General features: G+C 26.5%; 1 protein-coding gene across 2 annotated transcripts in view; it reads left to right on the top strand.

Moving 5' to 3' along the window:
• The first annotated feature begins 443 nt into the window (after positions 1-443).
• LOC112594088 (DE-cadherin) overlaps positions 444-21069 on the top strand; it is a 94641-nt gene continuing 74015 nt past the window's right edge. For both annotated transcript variants that reach the window (XM_025338709.1, XM_025338710.1), the window contains exon 1: positions 444-668. In XM_025338709.1, the coding sequence (XP_025194494.1) occupies positions 545-668 (124 nt within the window). In that variant the 5' untranslated portion in view covers positions 444-544. The remainder of the gene's footprint in view (positions 669-21069) is intronic.

Raw genomic sequence — 21069 nt, forward strand, 5'->3', positions numbered from 1 at the left:
CATATAAACTACTAACCACGACAATATTATTATTTATCATTATTTTATAACGGCATTCGGCACTGGCACACGTACGAGTGATCCGTCGGCCGTTCCCGACACCGGTCGCCGACCGTCGGCTGTCGGTTTATCGGCTTTCGACGCGCACCGTCCGCCGCCCGCGCCATCAAGGCGAGCGGCAAACGTCGTCGACGGTACGACGAAGGTCCGTCGTCGGCATTTCAGCGTCGTACGTGACTTCTGTGTCGTCGTCTGCGTTGCGTTTTCGCGTTGTGCGCGTCTTGTCGCGTCGTCTGCGAACCGAAAATAATCATAATCCGACAAGACTAGCGCCGGCGATGCGTTTCGGGTTGTTTTTAATTTTTATCAATTTTCGGCGGTTTTTGTCGTTTTTCCGCCCGCGTGACTCGTGTCATGACCGCGTCGGCGGGATTTCGCCGCGAACAACCGCGATCGTTTTCCGCCGTTTTTTCGTCAATTCGGCGTCCGCGGTATTTGCCGTCGCCCGTCCCAATCGGCAGTCACGGTATTCGCTAGTCCAGCGATGCGGCCGAAGGACCGCAGGTCGCCGTCGGTGCCGGTCCTCATCGCCCTGCTCGCAGCCCTGATAACTGCAGTTTTATCGTCGCCAGAGGGACAGCAACAGGAACAAGCATCTGAAGCATCAGGTAAGACCACCGCCGCCGCCGCCGCGCGACATGTCGAGGAGATTTTACTTTCCGCAACCTGCAACACTGTCTTACGCGTTGGCGCGCCGACTCGCGACGTCGGCCAACCGGTTTCCGTGCGTGCGTCTCTCGTAGTCTTTTGTTCTGTCGGTGCTTCGACGATCTTGGGAGGAGGTGTTTTCGTTCTTCCCCTCACCGCATCGCTTCCCAGCCCTCCCACGCCATAGCTTGGCAACAATAATAATTACAAGTTATTCCTCTGCCCTCCAAACATCTGCCGCCGCCGATGCAGCAGGTGTTCGTTTCCCACCCTCCTGCCGTCTGTCCGAGAAACCAACGATGTGCTGCCGTTGCCGCGGTCGGATAACTCCGACGACAATAGACTGACACGCTGAACCGCTGTCGTTTTCTTATTTAAAAGATATATTATTATTATTACTATTAGTATATTTCTTGATACGCCTGTCCTGGGGAGTGGTGTGTGAGGGGGCGATTGGGGCTGAGAAAATAATTTAAAACGAGTGCTTAGTTAGGTTGTGTTATTTGGTAGGTGGAGAAAGAAGTAAACTTCAACGACCTATATTATGTTCGTTATAATACGTAGGTAATTTTTTCGCAGGTTTGTTTGTGGTGAATCCACGTTGTCTCGCGTGGGATGCTCTTCTATGAGTTCCGACCCCGTCCAGTCGTATTGTAAGGTTTTTCCATATTTTCTTATCGACATAATAACACAACCGTGTACAAGCGGTTGTTTATCTTTATCGTCTTCTCTTTAGTGATTTTTTTTTTATCAATACATTCGCGTACCTATTATGCATGTACGACTTGTGATGCACACGATACGCTTACTTACCTATTATAAATAATAGCAATATTATATAGGTACTGGGTAATTACTGTCGTTTAACATTTTGAAAGATGTCTGCTATATTCACACATTTTATTGTCTTCATTTGTCCCTACGTTCACAATGTCGTCCATCCACATTTTTAATTCTAAGGTTTATCAAATTTGTTTTTAAAAAAAATACGAAGGCGTTGTTTTGGACATTTGAGCTTTTCTTTAACTCGAGTTGACTAATTTATTTTTATTCGACTTTCAAATTGTCGCATTATATATTCGGTACTGTTTAAGCATTTATAATATAATATAATAACTGATAATATGTTTCTTTGTCTAAACCAAATTTGAAAAGAATCTTGGAATTGTTAACGGATACTTTTTGAACAAGATGTAAATTATGATGTATCGTGAAGAAAGTAGTGGCACGTACCCTTTAAGAACCTTCTTCGACAAATTTTTCCGTGCTTGCTCAATTGTGTGTAATATAAATTATAGTAGTATATTATAGTAGCCCGTTTATTTTTTCGACGTCGCTGTATTATATATGCTATATCGCATAGTCTCACAACTCGTATTACGTCGACATAATATTGTGATTATTACATATGAAAGGGCATGACATCCATCGTTTGTTCTGTCCAAAACGAACTCACGATGAAGTTCTAGTCAATCTTGTAAGGAAAAACTATTTTGGTTATAAACCTGTATTTTCTGTTATATCAATGAGGTCGTTATACAGTTCGTGAATTTGTTTAAGCTTATACTTGATCGTTCTTGTAGTTGTATGTCGATATTTTATATATAAAGCAAAACCGATCAATTTGTAACAAAAGTCTTTGTCTTAATTTCCTCGTTTATAATACTTTTTGTGTTTACTGTATAATAACAAACCTAATATCTGACCAAAACTGGCTACATTGTATATTTGTTGAACCAAGCTCACCCATGTTTAATATTTCAAAATAATGTTGATAGATATAATCATACATTTCTGATAATTGTAATTCAGTGTTTCTGCTTTAAATCGTAAAATTTGAAAACAATAATAAAGTCATATTTCTATTTAAATGTAAGGTTTATAGGGTTTTATAAAGTTGTTAATAATACATTTACTCAAAAATATAACAATAACATAATATATATTTGAATTCCGTCTGGTCATGATAATTTTATTTAAATATGATTCATCTATCGGCTGTTAATACTTTTATATTGCTATCCGATATTTGTACATCCCCATATTATGTCCGTTATGTTTCATATGAAAATTATGGATAAAGTATAAAGCATTGTTTTTGTCATTGAAGTACCTAATACAAATTATAAAATTGTAAATTGGAGTTGACGTTTTTATTACTTAGGCATTTGTTCACTAAACACAGGCTCGTCGGCGTTTCGTCGTATGAAACCTGCGAATTACATTCACGCGTAGTGTATTGGTAGTAGCAACTTAAATGCATAAAATGAAAATTGAATACGTTGGAAAACGTACACCGTGTATCACTATAAGTGACATTTGTTTATATATCAATCTAATACTGACAATAAGTAGGTATAGTAGGTCAGTCATATTTATTTCAAATATAGATATTTACTAACATAATATCACGTTATGTTAAGATACTTAGTTAATAATTATATTATTATCAAATAGGTAGGTGTATTTGTAATTTCTAATAATTTAGTTATTTAATAGTTTGTAACAATTTGAATGGTATTGTATAAAATAATAACTAAGATCAAATATAGGCAATTACCTTCAGTAAACATGCATGTCAATGTAATTAAGAAGTATAAAATATAAAATCACATGGACCTATTATTAAAAACAATAAAATACCTATGAAAGTTAAAATATTAACTATTTCTGAATGAATTCTTAGATGGTATGAGTTATGACTTATGTGTTTTCATAACTACGTAGGTCGGCAACTGTTGTCGTTTGTTTTGTGTCAACAAGTGTCTTGGAGCGATAACATTCTTATTGTGCATTGCATCATTGATAAAAACTATATTGTTATTGACTTCATGACTCAGTAATAGTAGGTAATCACCGTATTCTGGTTATAATATTTCATTCACACTATGAAATCAATTTTATATTTTGAATTAGTTTCAGTTTTATAATTTATGTAGATTAACATTTAAATATTTACTTATTTTTATTAAATGCATTACAATATATACATCTTATAGTTTAAACACTACGAAAAATGTAATAAGTTTTTGTAAAATAAAATTTCTACTCTACTAAAATGGTTTTGTAGTATTTTGTCACATGCTCATAATCATATTTTATGGTAGATTGAAAATATAAAATCAAGTGCATTATGGAAATTATGGAAAATCTTCCATTGAGTACCATATTATTTTTATAAATGTAGAATTTGAGATGGTAGGTTTAAATATAATTATATTATGTGGTGGTTCATTTGTTACTACTTAGTTTCCAAATAAAATGTTAAGACATTTAAGCACAACTGAACGAAGTACATCATACCTATTTAATTATTACCAGAAAGTTATTTACTTTAATTTTTATTACAATGCTTCATTATGTTTTACTTATTTTTATTATAACCTAACTAGGTTTTTGTTATGTTATATCCTAGGCAGGGATCTATTTTTATATAATAAAACTGTTATAATATATTTTCCTACATTCTAACCTATTATCAAAAATCAACAAATGTGATTTAATTATTACCAGAAAGTTATCTACCTAGGTACTTTAATTTTTATTACAATGTTTCATTAAGTTTTACCTACTTATTTTTTATTATAACCTAGCTAGTGTTATATATCCTAAGCAGGGATCAGTTTTTATTAAATAAGTCTGTTATTATTATTTTTTTTTACATTTTTATATGAACTGTATTTTGTTAAATAGGTTGTTTTTGTTATTATTATATTTTAAATCATAATAAACTGTTTGTGTTTCGCTCATAGTTTTCTGTATTTAATATTTTGCTAATATATATTATTAGTTACTACATTTGGTACTTATATCATTTTTTTTTTTAAATAAATAAATTTAAAAAAATATTATGGCCATAAGTGGGGAAAATCACTGACCATAGTCGGAGTTGATCTGGCCATAATAGGGGAAAATGAGAAATTAAAAATTGAATTGAAAATTCTTCCTAACTATAACTTACAGAGACTTGAAACTTTAACCAAGTATAAGTCATGTTATAAAGTATACTTGGTTTGAATTTCAGGATTTTTCCATGATTATAACTATAATTAGTATAATATATTCACAAAAAAAAATGCTTAACGTGGCCATAGGTGGCGACTCCACCCTAATACATTTACCAAAAATATAACAATAACATAATATATATTATTGAATTCCCGTCTGGTCATGATAATTTTATTTAAATATGATTCATCTATCGGCTGTTAATACTTTTTATATTGCTATCCGATATTTGTACATCCCCCATATTATGTCCGTTATGTTTCATATGAAAATTATGGGATAAAGTATAAAAGTATTGTTTTTTGTCATTGGTATAGCCCATCCCAAATTATAAAATTGTAAAATTTGGAGTTGACGTTTTTATTACTTAGGCATTTGTTCACCTAAACAACGGCTCGTCGGCGTTTTCGTCGTGTATGAAAACTCTGCGAATTACATCTGTCGCGTAGTGTATTGTGTATAGCAACTTAAATGCATAAAAATGAAAATTGAATACGTTGGAAAACGTACACCGTGTATCACATAAGTGACATTTGTTTATAACTGTAATCTACTGACAATAAGTAGGTATAGTAGGGTCAAGTCATATTTATTTCAAATATAGATATTTACGTCAACATAATATCACGTTATGTTAAGATACTTAGTTAATAATTATATTATTATCAAATAGGTAGGTATTATTTTGTAATTTTCTAATAATTTAAATTATTATTTAATAGTTTGTAAATAATTTGAATGGTACATTGTATAAAATAATAACTAAGATCAAATATAGGCAATTACCTATCAGTAAACATGTATGTCAATGTGTAATTAAGAAGTATAAAATATAAAATACATGGTACCTATTATTAAAAACAATAAAATACCTATGAAAGTTAAAAATATTAACCATTTCTGAATGAACTTCTGTAGATGGTATGAGTTATGACTTTATGTGTTTTCATAACTACGTAGGTCGGCAAACTGTTGTCGTCGTTGTTTTGTGTCAACAAGTGTCTTGGAGCGATAACGAATTCTTATTGTGCATTGCATCATTGATAAAAAAAATTATATTGTTATTATGACTTCATGACTCATTTGTAATAGTAGGTAATCACCGTGTATTCTGGTTATAATATTTCGTTCACACTATGAAATCAATTTTATATTTTGAATTAGTTTCAGTTTTATAATTTATGTACGATTAACATTTAAAATATTTACTTTTATTTTTATTAAATGCATACAATATACATGTACATCTTTATAGTTAAAACACTACGACAAAAATGTAATAGTTTTTTTTTTTTTTTGTAAAAATAAAATTTCTATTGCTCTACTAAAATGGTTTTGTGTATTTTTGTCACATGCTCATAATCATATTTTGGCGGTAGATTGAAAAAATATAAAATCAAGTGCATTAAGGGAAATTATGGAAAAAATCTTTCCATTGAGTACTCATATTATTTTTATAAAATGTAGAATTTGAGATGGTAGTTTAAAATAATAATTATATTATGTGGTGGCTCATTTGTTACTACTCTAGTTTCAAATAAAATGTTAAGACATTTACAGAGCATTTAGTCGCGATAGTTTTTTGGTAAATGATTTAATAATAATATTACTCGAATGTATCCAATAATCTTTTAAATTAAACATTTGATTACTGTATTAGCATAAACTGATAAATTCCATTAAAAGATAATTTATTAGGCACCATTAACCTACCTTGGATAAGCGTTGAGCTCGGTAAGCTTTTCTCTCGATATAGCAGTAGTGGGCTCAGATGTAAGCATTTAGCTCGGCATTTAGTTTATATGTTCTAACTTACATTGGGAACGTAAAATTTAAATGACTGATAAATTGTACTTAATCAAGTACCAATGTGTGTATTTTACAAAAAAAAAAAAATTTTAGATATCTAAAATAAATACAGGAATAAATACTATATTTTAACACAATGCTATGATACTTAAATATGTTTGTGTGCAACTGTTTAATACTATATTCTATTTAACACCACACAAGCTTATTATTGTCTTGAGAGAATATTTCTCTTTTTATTATTTGAACAAATTTTTTGTCTGTAATTTTGGCCTTATGATAATTTAATTATTATTGAGTACTCATTTATTCACTTAGATGTAATTTCTGAATGAGTCTTATGTCGTATATTTTCTTGTTAATATTTAAAAGTTTGTTATGTATTTTATTTTTGGCGTACATTTTAGTAATTCCGTATTTTTTAAACAAAATAAAATAGTTATTTTTAATAATAGTTATGAATATGAAGAATAATGTTAACACAATAACATTTTGTGGAAGTGGATAATTGCCCTGATGATTATTGTTAATTGTACAGATATTTATCTACGAACAGTGTTCGTCGAGCTTGTATTTAGGTGTTTGTTTTGTGCCTTGTTCTATGTTTATTATTTCTGTGTAAATCAATCGGGTATTTTAAAATCTCTTGGATACTTTTTTTGAATAGTAAATTAAAATAGCATAACACTAATCATTGATAAATTTGATTATTAGTAATTGTTGTATTTATTATTATTTAAATGATATTAGCTTTTACAATGCAATATATTATTTCTGTTTTTCTCATTCATAGTAGTATACAGCTTCATATTATTAAACTACTGGATAAAAAACTAAATACAATTATTTGGACAACTTATATCTAAATTCAAACGTGCGAGACGATTGGTACTAAAGTTTTTCATCTTGTTATTTCCTTTCTTAGTCTACAGTAATGGATGGTGTAGTTAATTATCGTGTCTAATTAAACCAAACGAAAGTTATGAGAAATATAAGACTATAATTTAAAATTAAAACAGTGTTAAAATTTTATTTTATTTTTTGCTAAATTTGTTATGTTGATTACCTACTTATGTAATTTTAAATACGCCTTTAACCGTTTTCTTTATAAATTTATACCTTTCTTAGCTTTCTATATTTATAATTATAAAGGGGATAAAAGGTTATGTGTACGTTTTAAATTTTACTGTCTGTGAAAAAAGAAAAATTAATATTAAATTATGTGTATGTTACTAAGTAATTTGTAGTAATTTAATAGGTCCGTTATCCGTTTTACACATGTATTGGGATAGGTTAAATGGTCTGTAAGATATTGATATATGTTAATGAATAATGACTAATGAGTAATGGCGTATATAATAATATTAGTTATATTGATGATTATAAGAAATTATAAAATGACCTATTTAATTTGAAAAGTAGTGTCATAATAATTCTTGAGATATCAATATATCAAAATGTTCTTAAATTACCTTTATTAAGTGTAAAAATCCAGTGACTTTTAACTATTTTATTATGAACAGCAAGCTAAATATTAAATCTGATCTTTAGGACTTTGGAATAACTTTATCCAGTGACTTAACGTTCATTGAACACATTACACTAATTTGTAACAAAGTAATATGAGTGTTTGGTTTCTTAAAACGTAACTGTTTAGAATTTAATAATTCTATTTGTTTGAAAACTTTATATTGCTCTTTAATACGTTCTCTAGTTGAATATGGATCTATAATATAGAGTCCTGATCAATCTGGTCATAATACACAAATCGATAAAGTACAAAAACATTTTTTTCAAATGATGGGTTACAAATTAGGAAAGCATGACACTTCGTCTATTACTAAATAACTAAATTTTCTATCTCTCGAAGATTGGATGATAATAATGATATTATTTTCTTGTTTAAATAATTTGATTGAATGTTCTGTTATTAGCCAAAATTTTACAATAAAGTTATTATTCTTATTGTATTATAGATAATAAATTTGTATTAGGAGCTAATTTTAAACTAAATAACCTATTCATTATAAATATTAACCATTTCAAGTTGAATTTTCTTTTTTGTATATTGTTTATAGTTTAATCTAATGTACCTATGTATATTAAGTGTTTTTTTATAATTATGGACAATCGAATTTGAATAGAAAATTGATCAAAAATCGTCTCCTTGATGAATGATGTAATTCAGAAAGGCTTTATAATATTTAAGCAAGCATTCCGCAATCCGGAATTTCCGGTATTCATAGTTAATTTAGGTATTCAAGACACAGTTAAGTATGCGTATGGCGGCACAACCAATTCACTGGTAACCACTGTAGCCATGTTGTATCTTAGCTAGCAATGGTGGTGGAGGGAAAAGAAACCGTTATATGGTCTCTTTATTTATTATTATTTTTGCATTGTGTCACGTACATTACTTACAGGATTGCCCAAACTAAGTTGTCTAAATAATGAATAATATATACACGTGTCTTGACAAGTATAAAATTGTTGTTTTAAAATTTAAACTGTATTTCATTAATTATAAGTATAGAGTTATTTGTAATAATTTAAATTACAATAGTGTTTAAATTTGAAAAACTATGATAAATTTGTAAATGCTATTGACATATAATATACCTGTCAGTTAAATTAATTTCCATTTATATTATATTTAGACTGTGGTACACATTCAATTTTTGATTGGGAAGGCTAGGGATTACATTAAATTTTATTGCAATGTCGTTACAAAAGTATACTCGTACATAAACAGACCCACTGGCCACATTACAAAGACAAATTAGTATTTGTTAAACATTATTTAAGATTTTAACAAAAATAGTTTATATGCCAACAACAAACTTCAATTTGTACACCTCTTTTGGACAAAAAAATTAATGTTTTTTTGATTTTATCATAATTGACAAATATTTCATTTTAAATACAAGTTAAAAGTTCTATTATTACCTATATTTTTTATTCTAATCATTTTAAAATGGAGTTTTTTATTTTATTTTTTGTCTTATGAAAGATTATTTGAACCCTCTTGTACTGTGGCTGAGTAAGTTAGCTAAAACGCTGAAGAAACTTAAAAATATTTCTAGTTTTCTTGATTTAATTGAGTGTTACTTTTTGTGTGATTTTTATTTTAACATAAATCATAATATTTAATAAAAAAATGTATGTGGATAGTATTAAGATTTGAAAATTGATGTATTCATAAGATAGAGACCTATGAGTTATGGTTAGTTTTTAATTTTTTTGTCTGGATCTTAATTAAACCACGAACGTGTTATCTGATATATAATAATAATAATAATAATAGTAATAAACGATACTATAGAAAAAAGGAAGGAATACCTAAATTAATTTTTTCATCTTCGTAATTAATAATTATTTAAAAGACGATTCGTGTCTTTCAACCTAACTCAAGGATTTTCTTTTTTTATTCAATAAATAACTAATTTACTTTTTTCTCCTTTTTTATCTAAAAAGAATGATAAATATCTTATTAGTAATAAAATTCAAGTAGAAAATTAATAATTATATATCTATACTATTTATTTATTATGAAAAATATTTTTATACCATATTATGATGTTTATTTTGTTTAACATTTAGTTAAAATGCTAAAATGAAATACGTGCAGTCTTATTATGTTATTGGTTATATATAAACAAAATTTCCTTACAATTATCTTATAGTGTTTTTCTTATTACTTTAGTGTAAAAAAACTCAATTTTCTAATTTTATTATACCATATAAAATATTTATTCAAAAAAGTTGATTTTAATTAAATTTTTTATTTTATTTTTTAAACTTAAAATATACTTATATCATTATTTCTAGATTCTTTATTCGCCATTTTTTTCGTATGATAAAGGTATTTAATAATCGTTAATTTCCAGTGGTTAATTGTTTTTAACTATTGGTTAATTTAACTATTATATTATTTTTGTTCTAATATAATTACATATGCTAATATTATCAAAAACTTCATAAATGCTAAACTTCTTTATTTTGAAATTAAAAATAACTTTTAATTTACAACAAATGTATTTATTCTTGTAGATACTAGGTGCATTTAAATCAGTCGTGGACCCCTGAGTTATTTCTATTTCCCAAATTATCGTAGGAACATCTTTGTGTCCCTAGTTTCAAAACTGATTTTTGTACCAATTATTGACTTCTGCTACCTTTTATTTTAATATAAAATTGTTCTCATGAGCGATCAACCGGTTGCCTTTTACATGATATAATCATGTTTCTTTACAAAAATTGGTAATAAATTCATAGTATTAAAAATCGAGCTAAAAATAATATTCAAGTTATAAATAATTAAATGGAAAAGTTTAAAGAAAAATATGTGATAGAAAATTATATAGGTAAATATATAAAGTTAAAATTCCGATTGAAATCTATTGTATGCACCGATTACAATAAAACAAAAGTAACCGAATAGAATGTAATATTAATTTAATTTGGATTACATAATTCATAACAGCATACGTTTTTTTCCATAATTGCTTAATTCCATATTGTATTTTATTATTGATTTATCGTTAACTTCTGAATTATTTTTATTTATTGACTTAGTTACTATAAATCTTTTATATTGGATAAATACCTAATGGTTAAATAACAATACTCAGTTGCGTTATTTCAGTATGTTTTTAATCCATTTAAAGTGCATATTTTCAGATCGTTTTCACAATATTTCATGTAATAGAGCATACTTTTTTTTGGTTTTTGTTGGTTATAAAATCCTATCCTTGATAATTATTACCTATCATACGTGGTGGTTTCCTCAATATAATTCATTCGCATTGCTAGAATTGGAAAACAATTCTTGTATTAATTAAGATTTATTAATTTGTGGTTTTTTAAAAAAAGAAGTATTTTCCTTTGTTCCCTTCAATTCAAGAATTGCTGATATGAAGCTTGTCTTGTATTATAATATTAAGATATAATTTATAATTTTTTATAATTATGTGAAGACAGAAAAATATTAAACAATATCGCCTGTGTAAAATATGCATATGAGTTTGTAATGACCCCTTATATATTTATATGCATAATTTTTAATAAGAATAATAATCATATACATACAGCTCGATCGACATATTTTTTTTTTTGTATTTATTGCTTATTAATGAAACGAGTTATTTGATTTTAATGAATTATTCATATAGTATTCGTTTTATTAATAGTTAATTTTCTACTGGTTTCTGAAACTTAGATATGTAGTTATATTATATTATTGAATTTTTGTTCCACTTTTTTTCAGGAGTGAAAATGTAAGTGGTTTCACATTTTCATTCATAATCGTTTTTTACAGAACGTAATTTTAATATTTTAATTTATATGATAAAAATAATAAAAAGGAACCTAAATAAAATGTTGAGTATATTTTATGATTGTTTTGGAAATTTCCTTGATTAATGAGTCTTATTAGTCATTATACACTATAATGCCTATCGTCAAGAATGTATTTATTTATAGGTATTATAGGGCATAGAGTAAATATGGATAACTTTTGGGCATTTTATGAATGTATGTGTGATATAATTTTATAAATAATTTTAATCTGATGATTTTATTTTAAACAATTTTCTCGGGAAGTTAACCCATAGTTATAAATTTTATTTTTGTTTTGTCTTTTGTTAGGTACAAAACACTGCTATCGTTTCGTCGTCATCATTGTAATAATAAATTAAATGTTGACTCTCCAGTCATTTTAAAACAGTCGTTTCGTGTGCTTAGTGTGCAAAAATAATAGACCAACATGTAAGGCGTTTGTGTGAGTGAGTGAGTGAGATCAGAAAAAATCGAATGTATTGAATTTAGTCAAATAGTAATGCATGGAATCTTATCTTCGTATAGATTATCGTTGGTATTCAATTCGACGGTAAGACGATAGGAATATGCTATTTGAAGACGACCGATCAATGAGTCATACTTGTTTCCTAAAATGTGTAGGCGTAATATCAGTAGAAATGTGCAGTTCACTTCTCATTTGAATAGGTAGTGTGTAATATTAATATTATTAGGTCCATGAGTATCGCAATCATCATCATGTTGGTATTCAACCGGATATTATTGTACGACGAAAAACAAAATAATGTATTGAATACACATTTTGTATCGGTAATAGTGGTTATATAACTACTGTTTGTCATTAGATACCGTATATAATTCCGGACACGCGAATTTCGATCAAGTGTATGTTTTTTTATGAGTTCATACACACTGCTAATATATGAGTTTGTGTGATTTGATAAAAATAAAGCAAAAAAAAAATAAATAAATAAATAAATAAAACAAAATCCTAGCTAAATATTGGTAATACAATTTTTATATTGGTTTATTTGTATTAATTAAAAAAAAAAAAATAGTGATAATTCCATTGTTTTTTCTTTTTAATTTTCTTGTTTAGGTATTTAGGCATGTCGTTAACTTATCACAAGCTAATAATAATTTAAAAATATTAAATATAAACACAAAATATAAAAAAATAAATAAAAATTATAAAAAATAAATGACATAATTTAGTAAATTATATGAGTTATAACAAAGTAGTGGGTACTTTATTATATTTCATGTACAGAAAAAAATTAAGTATTTGTTGAAATTTATTCTATACTTTAATAGATTAACTCAAGATATTTTTCTAATAATTTCAATTAATTAATATTTTTAAAATTTGTTAAGAATTATACTATAGATATAATATTGATGTAAATATATATATATATAATTTATGAAAGTTATGTACAAATGTCTGAATTAATACTTAAGTATGATTTGTTATACAATAAAATATCATCTTAATAGGTCATTAGATAATAATAAAAAAAAAAGGATTTATGTATGATATTTCTTAGAAGTAGTAGAATTAACCTCACGGGACTAGTAATCACACTAAATCCAGGTCAGTTGAAACTTGAAAGCATTTAGTTTCCAGTATTTTCAATCTCCCATCGAACTTTTTAATTTTAAATAATTTAGAAATTCTTATTTTTACTATATTAAACAAGTTATTATTGTAGTACTTATTTTTTGAATTTTAATTAAGTTTTAGTTTATTTAGTTAATGTTATGCTTTTAAATATTTGTTAATTATCAGTTAGGTAATCCTATGGTTTTACAAAAATAATTTTGAAAATCTACAAACACTTTCTACATGTTATTTATTATAAAATTTTAAATTTAAGTTATGTTTTATTTACTTACTAAGTAGTATCAAATATTAGTGTCATATTTTTTTAAAGTATTTACAATAATAAATAAATAAATGGTTATTGAATGATGGATTTTTGACTTATTGAAATTTCAATATCGTTAAGAGATTCAACGAAATTTATTAACGTTAGTAAATTCTTAATACTGTAATAGGTACAATGTCAAATGCCTATTGTGATAAAATAATATTATAGGTTATTAATTTCCTATTTTTAATTAGAACATTTTTTTTTTTTCAAAATTTACGTTGTTTTTTATCTTAAAAATTTGATTACATTAAGTTTTTGTAGAATTTCATTACTATATTTAAAAGTGTGCCCTACTCGCATATGCTGTTTATGTCTTACATATATAAATATGGAAAATTCACATTTTGTGTTGTTAGCTGTAATATTACAGAGAATTTACTTTCCATTAAAATTTAAGGTTGGAACATCATTAGTGTCATAGCGTTGATATTTTTTAATGTGGTATTTTTGTGGCTGGAAATAAAGATTTACATATTATATACACACCAAGTGTATTTCGATAATTTAAATACATATATCAGATAGTTAGGGCATGTACATTTAATTAGTCATGTATTTAGTCAATTATATGGATTTATATTTATAGTTGAAATAATTTAGTTCAAAAATTATTTTATAATATTTAATCGAGCAGTATTCATATTTATTAATCTTAAAAACAAATATGTTTTGTGCTTTTAGATTATTAGTTAAATTTTAGTTTGACTTGTTAAAAAAAAAAAAAAAAAATCTTATCAAAACATTTATGTTAAGAATCAATGGGCGTTGGTTAAATACGATAGAGGGCCAAATGGGATAATACTTAAAGCTAAGTGATTGTATATCCCCTGATTATGGAATTATAAACAGACACAAACGCGAGTGCAATGTTTAAACTTTTAAAACATTTCAGTTGTGCGGGAACTTAACAAAAGCCACCACGTTAAAACGTTACGAACTTTCAAATAAATATTTCACGATGGTTGTGACGGTTTTCTGTTAAATTATATTTTACGATCTAATTTGAATTCACAGTTGACGTAAACGTAGTATGTCATAAACATGAATTCAAATACTGTAACAAGGTTTATCGCCACTGAAAGCAATTCCAAATTTGGTTACCAACAACAGATTTGAATAATCGAGCAGTAATTACTTGGTATTAAAAATAAATGATAAATGTATCTTGTTATTATAATATGCCTTTGACAATAAAAAAAAACAATCGAAGGAATTTTTGTATTTTAAAATAAATGATAAGTATTAAGTATATTGATTTATGATCTAAAAATAACCTTTAATACGAGCTTTAATATTATTAAAAAAAAAAAAAAACTTTATTGTATTCATATATTATATTTTAGTTATATTTTTAAGGATATTTTTAATCAGATATGCCATGATATTCTAAATATTATATTGATAATTCCTTAATAATTTTGATTTTAATAATATATTTTAGTATTAATTATTTATTGAGCCTAAACCTCAATTCTCGTGGATTAATTGATTTTATGACATAAGTATAAAATAGAGTCTATTTAATAGACTAAAGACCCAATCGTTTTAGGTAAAGTTTTTAATCTGTGTCAAGTTTGAATAATAATAATAATATTGATAAAATGAGTGACGCAACTGTAGGTATGTTAAACCTGATGTGAAATAAGTCACGATTTTCAATAGGATAATGCAAAATAATTATGGCGCAACACAGTGCAGTGCAACCATAAGTCATTGTATAACTATCCTAGAATTTCTATACTAAAAAGATAAAAAAAATATTTATATATTACTAATTAAAAGTAAAAACATTTCTTTTTAATTCAACTGTTTTAGTAATAAAAATATTTAAAATATATACCTAAGAGTACTTAGTTTGTAAATTGATGTTAGTTTAGTTTGTTAATAATTGTTTATTAGAAATCGACAACTGAAAATGATCGTGGGTGTAGATCGTGTGCGAATACGAATGGTATTTTTGCTTAAGTAATTTATTTACCTACTGGTTTTGTTATAAAGGAAAACATAGTTTTATAAAGTTGTATATTTTCCCATTTTATAATATTATTTGACCTTATTCAGTATAATATATTATAGCCTGTATTTATAGAAGGCCATTTAAAAATAATAAATATAATTTTCTTAACTTTCCTTGTTTAATATTTTTTTGTAATTTACAATGATCTTATAAATTTAAATTCTGAACTGATCTATTGATTTTATGTTATTAAATAATTTTCATACTGTACTCTCGAGCAGTAAAATTGCCTTGGATGCAAATAAATAAATTAATAAATGTATTGGGAATTAAACGTAGGTATTTTATCATCTACGTAATGTAAATTTAGGATAATAATTTTTGATTTTTGAAATACACAATACATTTTTTTTTTTAAACATTGCAAAAAGCAATTTAATTTATGGTACACATTTTGTTTATATAAAAATGTAATGATTTATTTATGTTAAAAAAAAAAATAAAAATAAAATCCTAAAATGTATTGTTGACACGAATGGGTTAGATGCGTCGTGTTTGTATACCTACTTACTTTTAAGATTATTTCATTAATATAATTAGGTACAAGTATACTAATAGATACTATTAAACAATATATTCTTATCACCTAATAATTTCAGGTATAACTTATTAATAATATGTACATTTTTATCATTGATTTTAAGATAAATAATTTGTCATTTGTATAAATTGTATTTATATCAACCGTTTAGTAGTATAAATAACTTATTTAGTGCTCTCATGTAGCTTAATGGTCTGTATTAATTTTTATCAAAACTTTTCAGACCACTCATATACTTTTCATGCATATATTTTAATCTTGAACTGTGTCAGTTAATCTGAATTGTGTTTATTTTTACTTTTATTAACGGTTTGATTTTATACTAAACATTCACATCAAGTTGTTACTCTAACCTATTTCTGTCCCTCTTGACTTTTCAAAAAAAAACGGGAAATTAATAACTCTTTTACCATAAACTTTTCATATCAGCAAATACAATAACTCGTAAAGGGTATTAACGGATCGTCTTTATCATATAAGTTACAAATAATTTTGTTGAGGAGAAGGTCTAGTAGTGATATGCTCTCTATATATAGTGTAATAGTAGGTATATTCTAAACTACCCAGCAACTACACTTTTGTGCCAAAGCACATTCGATAAATACCATAGGAAAGGATATGCACACAGTTTTATTGGAATAGTCTCCCTTTTGTCCTTAATATTAAAATAATATGAAATCTTATGATTTTCTGTACATTATTTTAATCGTCCATTCCAGAAAATTATATTACCTATATAAAAAGGATAATAAGTAACATTCGACTGTGTATAGATACATTTTATCATTCAGTATTTTGGGGAAAAAACGAATAATAATGATTTATTAAACATAGTTGTTAAATAGGTAAAAATATAATTATAAATTGAATTTTCTAAAAAAAAAATGATGGTTTAGACCAAAAAGACTTCTATTTAGGGTTTATTAAATTTCTTTAATAGACACCTATTACTTATACATAGTTAAAAAATAACGATCGTTTAAACAAAATAATAATTTTATTATATAGGTATATCGAATACTAGATATATTTAAGGTATTATGTTCATAACTTAATGAATATATTCTTTCAATACAATTTCTAAATTTATTTTATTATTCATAAATAGTTATAATAATAAATAAGTGACAAATTAAATATCTGTAATTTTAATAAGAAATATGTTCTAATACATAATGCTATTAAAAGTAGTTTTAACTTTTAAAAATAATATTGCACTCATTTTAAAAAGAACGAGTTTGTATTGTAGGTAAAGTAACTTTTTTCAACTGTGTGTATTTAGTATCAATTTAATTTTAATCCGGTTATACTTTAATGCTAACGTTTAATATTTAGTTTTTAATTGTTAAATAAAATTCAATTCATTGAACGTTTTATCTTTAATTCATCCCTTACGGTCTAATATATTTGGGTGTTACGTACTTCGATTAACGGGGTCTTATGTCATTCATTAACCCACTGCAACAGATGGGATTTTTCTACCCTTTTGTTCTCTATGTATAGTAAAAGCACCTCCTGTATGCGCACAAACACCCATTATTTCATACATTTATAAGACTACTTGTATAAGAAAAGTTTAATGTGAGAATATTGAGTGAATATATTTAATTTTTTAATTTAAATATTGACTTAATCAATTGGTTTATACTAAACCGTAGGTGATTATTTTGAATCATTGAAAGAAATGAAAAATATTAAAAAGTGCTCAAAAACCGTAAGAAGTTTTAAATAGTAATCTAGGTAATATAAGTATTTTCGTTAATTTGTTTAAAAAAAGTATATGTCTGTCTACGTTTAACCGTTTTGCGACGTCGTGCGTTCAGTCATCATTTAAACGTATATCATAAAAACTGACTAAAAAGTAATAAACTTATTTGAATAATGTGATATTTGAAAATACCTAAGAATTCTTCAATATTATTAATGATTTAAGAATATTTAGAATTCTCAATGTGTATATTTACAGAATTTTATTTTATTTCAAATGCATTGATCAGCCAAAAGAATCACTTTTGTGTCATCATGGTTTTTAAATATTTGACAATAAAATAAAATAAAGTCTTGTGGAATTTCAAAAACGCTACAAAGCACCATGTGAAGGTAAAGAATCGTTATAGGGTAGGGTGACGGGTGACCGCGAGCTATTATCACGTACTACAATCATTGTTAGGAAATCGCATATAGTTGTTTATTTCGTTGAAAACACAACAGGTGTCCATGTTAGGTATAGTATATATTATATAATAAGAGGTGTTTTTTTTTCCCAGGGGATACTGTTTAAACGACTCGGTTTTTAGTATGATATATGCTGTAAATCTTGATTTTGAGTATAAAATGATACATACTGTGTAGTATTACATGATATAATTTTATTTATTTTACTACAAATACCTATCGGTAATTTTTTCCTTCTAAAAATTTTTTAATACAGTATTATCAAATTTGTATTAAATAATATCAGGCTTTACCTACTGTATGTATTTATATTAATCATGTTAGGAACCTCTTTACGTAAATTAAGTATTTAAAGTAAGTTTGGATCAACTAATAGCCGTAATAGACTTAAAAACATTTAACATTGTAATATTATAATCTTGTATTGATTTATGATTATTTATATTTTTAATTTTTATTGCTAACCATTTTCCAAAAGTTAAAAATGTCCATTTCATGTTATTAATAAGTTTAGATGATTAAGTCAGGGAAACTTAATAATAATAAAAAAAGATGTAAAAATGAATAAATATACTTTTTTGTCATGAAAATTTACGTTCGTTTATCGGTTGACTGATACATATGAGTCAAACGTATGAGTAATCGCCATAATTTATATTTTTCGTTGTAAAATCTGTCAAGGTTTTATTTTTTTACACTATGACCGATAACTATTGTATATGCCTGAGAAGACCACGTCGTTACATGACGTCATCAATCGTTTGGAAATAATCGGAATACCTTAAATGAATGAAAACATTGTTTGAAACTAGTTTTAATTTTAAATACGAGATAACCATATCTTATTATAGAAACTTAATGCTGTAATTTTTTTAACTTTTTAAAAGTAGTGAATTGTGATAAATTTTGTTAATATGTGGCTTGACTTGATGTCTCTATAGTTGGTATTTAATTTGAAACATAATCCATCAGTCTTTATTTTAAAATTTTATAATATATTCTATTAAACTATAATATAAAGTTAACGATTATGTAGTATCTATCTGAAATAAAGTCAATCTGTAATTATTATTTTTTACTAAATCTTTAATTTGTTTTAATAGTTACTATCCATGAATATATTAATCTATTTGGCAACTATTTAAATGATCTATAAAAAAAGGTAATTACTTTTTATTTTTGTTGATCTTTTTAATATTTTATGAAAGTAACTTCTAGTTCTAAAAGTTTTGATTTTTGTTTCGTGTGTTTTGAATTAAAATTAATTCAACAGCTTTCAATCGGCTGTAGTAATAAGCTTAATAAAAACGTCTAATATTACTCAGAGTGTCCGACTTTAAGCTAATTAAAAAAAAAAAATATGTATTTTTAACTTTATTTTCAATTATAATTTGATTAGCCTGAGAGTATGGTGGAGTGAAGTTTAAAATATCTATTCAAAAAATTTAATATTTTTTCCCAGGGCTTTTTCATTGGTTCTGTACGTATTTATGGTAGTTGAACAAACAATTGCTTGTGAACCTAAAAATAGTACCTAAGTGTATAAATTACAATTCTATACATAAAATGTTTTATTATTTATATTAAGTGTTTTCTTGAATGGATGATATACTTGATTTGTCATTATGCACCTGCGGCCTGATATTTATCTTGTAGGCAGTTTTTGGCTACCAATTATTGCAATAAAGGGTCAGATTGAGGGTCGTTTAGTCCATATTTACATAGACATTTTCGATTTTCTCGGACTGACTGACGGCAATAATACACCCCAACATGTCCAAATCCTATGCATAAATAATGAACCATAACTCCGGTCTCCGGTCAGGGTTAAATTTGTTGTATTAAATAATAACTTAAATAAAAATTAGGTATAATTATGCATTACGTTTCTATACTTATTTTTATAAGTTATTTATAAGCATATAAGAAAAATCGACTTCTACGAGTATATTATATGTAAACACCAGACTTCAGTTAAATTTGATAAATTATTTCCGAAATTCTAAAATACTATTCACGAGTTATTTGTGAATCAGAAGTGTTGGTTTTGTCATTTTTAAACTGTTAAGAATGAACTTGGTTTTTAATTTATAGAACAACTTATTTTTTAATATTTTGTTGAAATCTCGTGGGTTTCACTTTTTTCCATTTTATAAGTATACGATACCTACTATATTTTTAGAAGTATTTGTATATACATTTAAATATTTTTATATGATAATGATGTAATTATATTTGCTTAAAACATATATTTAAATCAATTTAAAAGTAGCATTGATTTATAATTACTTGACCCACGCCACTTAGAATTTAGGATTGAACATGAGCTATTTATGTGTTACACCTGGGATCGGTCGGATTCCAGTATTAATTACCCTCTTGCTTGTAGAATAGAGAAACTCCCTTAAACTCCTATTCTACTCTTTTTGACTTCCAAATGAGATTTTAATAAATGGGGTGACCTGTGATGAATCACTTTAGAGGTTAATAATTTTAAATCGGACCCTAGCTAGCGCATGAGTTAGAAGAGAATGATCCTGTTAGTACAGTTTTGTTGGTTG

Source organism: Melanaphis sacchari, unplaced genomic scaffold (assembly GCF_002803265.2).
Source record: "Melanaphis sacchari strain LSU unplaced genomic scaffold, SCAv2.0 Contig21_pilon_pilon, whole genome shotgun sequence".
Classification (NCBI taxonomy): domain Eukaryota; kingdom Metazoa; phylum Arthropoda; class Insecta; order Hemiptera; family Aphididae; genus Melanaphis; species Melanaphis sacchari.